General features: G+C 30.5%; 1 protein-coding gene across 1 annotated transcript in view; it reads left to right on the top strand.

The window, feature by feature from the left end:
* The window catches only part of LOC141342489 (protein argonaute-3-like), a 55,865-nt gene that overhangs the window by 23,606 nt on the left and 27,259 nt on the right, over nucleotides 1-5,000 (top strand). Inside the window, exons 2-4 of the mRNA XM_073846946.1 lie at nucleotides 99-270; nucleotides 349-469; nucleotides 3,754-3,962. Of these exons, the coding sequence (XP_073703047.1) occupies nucleotides 99-270; nucleotides 349-469; nucleotides 3,754-3,962 (502 nt within the window). The remainder of the gene's footprint in view (nucleotides 1-98; nucleotides 271-348; nucleotides 470-3,753; nucleotides 3,963-5,000) is intronic.

The following is a 5,000-nucleotide window of genomic DNA, read 5'->3' as shown; positions in this document are numbered from 1 at the left end:
GAACACCTTGTTTCATTTTGAACCTCTCCTCGACCGTGATGTTACTGTTTGTTTCAAATGCAAGAGTCTGTAACATTTTGTTATTCTGTCCCTCTCAGGAGCCGTTGGGGCCCAGTCCCTGTTCTCCGTGCCTCGGAGGCCCGGCTATGGCACCGTGGGGAAACCCATCAAGCTGCTGGCCAACTGCTTCCAGGTGGAGATCCCCAAGATGGATGTCTACCTGTATGAGGTCGACATCAAGCCTGAGAAGTGTCCACGCCGTGTGAACAGGTAGGCTGTGTGGGAGAATTGCTCAAAGCTTATCTCTAAACTCATTTCGACTCCTCCTGATGAGCGCTGTCTCTGCAGGGAGGTCGTGGACTCCATGGTGCAGCACTTTAAAGTCACCATCTTTGGGGATCGAAGGCCAGTTTATGATGGGAAGAAAAGCCTGTACACCGCCAACCCGCTGCCTGTGGCGCCCGCAGGGGTAAGTGAACAAAAACACAGTCAGACGCCTACCTAGTATACATATTTTAGGTGCACAAATTGTTGTCTAGTGACGCATGATATTCAGAAAGTTCATCAATTACATATTATCATACAAATACATACATTTAATGTAAGCTCAAGTGATTGATATTTGCTGATTTAATTTGATTTCTTGTTGAAATACCCATTGCAGTGCTGTTTTAAGATTATTGATACACAATTATAAAATGTTTTTAATCAATTTTATTTTCATATTTTCTTTTTTATTTTAATTACGTTATGTTGTTGTTTAGGGTTTTTTGTGCGTTTTTTATTTATTTATTAGATATGTCTTAATTGTTTTTATTACATTTTAGTATATTTAGTTTTAGTAAATCTAAACTCAAAATTCTAAAGTTAATCTAAACAAAACTAAAAAATTCTGCCTTGGAATAAATGTGGATATTAAAATGATCATGATATTAACAAGGTGTTTCAATTTTAGCATGATCATTGCATATCATTTTAAATATATATATATATATATATCATAAATTTCACTTGAAATTTTGTTAATGTAATTAAGGATTTACCTCTGAAATAATTAATTACATAGTAATTACCATAATTACATGGTAATTACATAGCAAAAATAGATAAATTTTATATTTTTATATTCAATATAGATCAATAAAAGGTCAATATAACACTGTTAATTAAATTATTATTACTGTGTTTTGGTAGAGATGAATTTGGGATGAACACAAATATTCCAGAAAGTTTTGAAAATATAATATATAAATCCAGTATAACATTTTGGATTAGATTTTATTTTTATACTATGGTTTTCATTTTTATATTAATGTTTTAGGAATGTTGTTGTGCTTTGTCACTTCTATTACTTTTTATTACTTTTTTAAATGTCTGTAATTGTGTAAAAATGTAATTAGGTTTTAGTTTATTTTTAGTGATGTTAGATATTAAACTAAAGTTAATCTAATTCAAACTAAATGAAAATGTGAAATTTTAGCTAAAACTAATTTTTAGTAACACTTATGTCAGTTAATGTTTATTTACATTTTTTTTCCAGTAAAATTTTTTTAAATATAACTTTAGTTTTAGTTAATAACACCGCCTTGCGCAATATTTGCTGAATGAAATCCAATAGTTGTTCTTATTTGTTCTAATTTGGTGGTGCTGATTCTAAAAATAGTGTCTGTTTTGCTTGAGCATGTCACTTTCTTCCCAAATACAAGTATTTTTGCTTTTGATGACCATTTGTAAAGTGTAGAAGTCTTGTGTTCTCCCTTAATTCGCAGAACTTACTAACTTTTAACTAACTTTTTTTTACTTAACCCATTTTTTTTCACCACTTTGCTGAAACTTTTGATTTTTGACTACTTTTGTTCTTTTTTTTTTTTTTTTTTTATAAATGATACATGTATGGGCCATTAAACTTATTTTTCATCTTTTTTCTTCTTTAAAAAGTGAAGTAAAAAAAATAACATTTATTTTATATTTTCTTTGTAAATTATAAAAATATGTAAAAACAAAAAGAAATGTGTCCTGCATTTTCATGACACCATTGAACAGTGAATGTTTTATTCCAGTGGCTGAGACTAATTTTAACTAAACCCATAAATTTATGATCAAGAAATATTCCCTCTTTCAAAGCTAAAAGGTGTGAGTAGATGGGTCTCGTCATTTTGAGGTAAATGTGTTCAAAAGTCTGAAAAATCTATGTGTAACTTTATGGAAGATCGCTACTAAACATCTTTTTTCTGCAATTAAACACACTTTTTTTGGGTGTTATTCCATAACATTTATTTTTATATGTATACCACTGTTCAGAACCATGCTAGCTAACCATGTGCTGATTAGCATCTTTAAGCTAGGTTAAAAAGTATCTAAAATTGTCACTACCGAAACAGTCATGACTGAAACATTTGGTGGAGTTTCAGTAGTGACATCTTTGTTTTTTGGGTGTTATCCCATAGAATTGTCACTACTGAAACAGTCAAAAAAATAAAAAAAAATTGTTTATTTCCCCCAGATATGATTATATGTTCCCCTTTGTCACTACCGAAACAATGATGACATATTTTGGTAGTGACAAAGGGGAACATATAATCCTCACATCTGGGGGAAATAAACTTTTAGTACAGTTATGCACATTTTTATTTTTTTTGTAATTTAGTATGACTTCAGAAAAGTGAAATGAAAAAAAAAAAAAATGAAATCAGAATGATCAACTTTTTGCCTTTTACAAAGAAAAATTAAATTCAAAATACAACAAATCTCATAAATTAGACTTGAAATATTGTTAAAAATTTTATTTTTATGAATTTACCTCTTAAAAAATATATAATAAAATAGCACAAAAAAATCATAGCTAAAATTAGTTTTTAGTTACACTTATGTCAGTTATTATTTTTTTTCAGTGAAATCTTTTTTAAATATATTTTAGTTTTAGTTAATAACACCGCCTTGCGCAATATTTGCTGAATCAAATCCAATAGTTGTTCTTATTTTGTTCTAACTTTGTGGTGCTGATTCTAAAAATGGTGCCTGTTTTGCTTGAGCATGTCACTCTTTCTCCCCAAATATGGTGCATTTCATAGTATTTTTACTTTTGATGACCATTTGTAAGATGTAGAAGTCTTTCTACATTGCATGGGTCAAATTATTGATTTTTCTTTTATGCCAAAAATCATTAAGAAATTAAGTAAAGATCATGTTCCATGAAGATTTTTTGTAAAATTCCTACTGTAAACATATCAAAATGTAATTTTTGATTTGTAATATGCATTAAGAACCTAATTTGGACAAATTTAAAGGTGATTTTCTCAGTCTTTTTGATTTTTTTGCATCCTCAGATTTCTGATTTCAAATAGATGTATCTCAGTCAAATATTGTCCTAGCTTATTTATTGAGCTTTCATAAGATGTATAAATCTCAGTTTTGTCAAATTTAACCTTATGACTGGTTTTGTGGTCCAGGGTCACATATAAGGTCAATATAACACTTTTATTTAAATTATTATTACTGTGTTTCTGTAGTGATGAATTTGGGAAGAGGATAAATATTCCAAAACGTTCTGAAAATACAATATGAAAATGAACTGCACAAATATTAGAAATGTCTACCTTGGATATTATACAAATTGCATACAAAGACATTTTTTCAAGATGTTTCCAACTCTGACTTTGGACCAATTCTGTAGAATGACCCATATATCATTTGAAAAATGTTCATTCTTATTTTGTGTTTTGCAAATAAGCATGTTGTATTATGTTTCCACAGGTGGATCTGGACGTTACTCTGCCAGGGGAGGGGGGTAAAGACCGACCCTTTAAAGTCACTATTAAATTCGTGTCCCTGGTGAGCTGGCACCTGTTGCACGAGGTACTGACTGGGCGCAGTATGCCAGAGCCGCTGGAGCTGGACAAGCCAATCAGCACCAACCCAGTTCACGCTGTGGATGTGGTGCTACGCCATCTACCCTCCATGAAGTGAGTCTCAGATAAACACAAGCTGGTCACCCTGACACTCCTACGTTTATAGTTCAGATCATATTTTTTATTGTTATATAGTGACATCAAAACTAGTTGAACAGTGCATAATTCCATGTGTAAGATATCAAAATCTCAAAGCAAGTGGTTTGTGGAAACAGATTATACTTAAAGTAAAAGTCTGAAAGCCTTAATTAGGGTTGGGTTATACAAGTCAACATTTTTATTCTGTGTTTTTACAAAACAGCTCCAGCTTTATGTTGCAGCTGAATAACACGAGCCTACAAAACGCTAAGGCCTAAGAGGCCTAACAAATAAAATGCCTGCAAAAACAACTAGACTAATGTAAATTTTAAACATTAAATTGTTAAAAACAAGTAAACAGTCAGTAATAAAATAGGAACAAGCAAATTAATAAGTTCATAGTTTTGTTTTCATAATAAAATATAGCTAAATTATTAAATTATTTATCACTAAATTATTTTTTTGTTCTTGGATTAACATTAATGAGAAGTAGCATGTTTATTAGGCTGCTGTCTCTTTAAGACCGAACGCACGTGGATCTAAATACTGTTTCGTATGCGTTTTCTTTCTCATCTGTTTACTTTCATTTAAGACAAAAAAGGCCTGTGTTTATGATGATAATACAGACATATTTCTGTGCATATTGTGTAGTAAATGTGAAAGATCCGGCCCAGAACAACCTTTTCTGCAGAGATTAATCTTTTTTGTATATTTTATTTTTTTAAGCTTTAAATTGATCAGATTTATTCCTGAAAAATAACATAACACAAAAATATGAACTATTTTCAACATTGAAAAAAATCAGCATATTAGAGTGATTTCTGAAGGATCGTGTGACACATACTGGATTAATGATGCTGAAAAATTCAGCTTTGATCACAGACATAAATTAGATTTTTAATGTATATAAAAATAGAAGGACGTTATTTTACATCGTAATAATATTTCACAATATTACATTTTTATTCTGTATTTTTGATCAAATAAATACAGCCTTGATGAGCATTAGAATCT

Source organism: Garra rufa, chromosome 9, assembly GCF_049309525.1.
Source record: "Garra rufa chromosome 9, GarRuf1.0, whole genome shotgun sequence".
NCBI classification, from domain to species: Eukaryota; Metazoa; Chordata; class Actinopteri; order Cypriniformes; family Cyprinidae; genus Garra; species Garra rufa.
The sequence above is the reverse complement of the archived record's forward strand: the minus strand, read 5'-3'. Positions and strand labels throughout refer to the sequence as shown.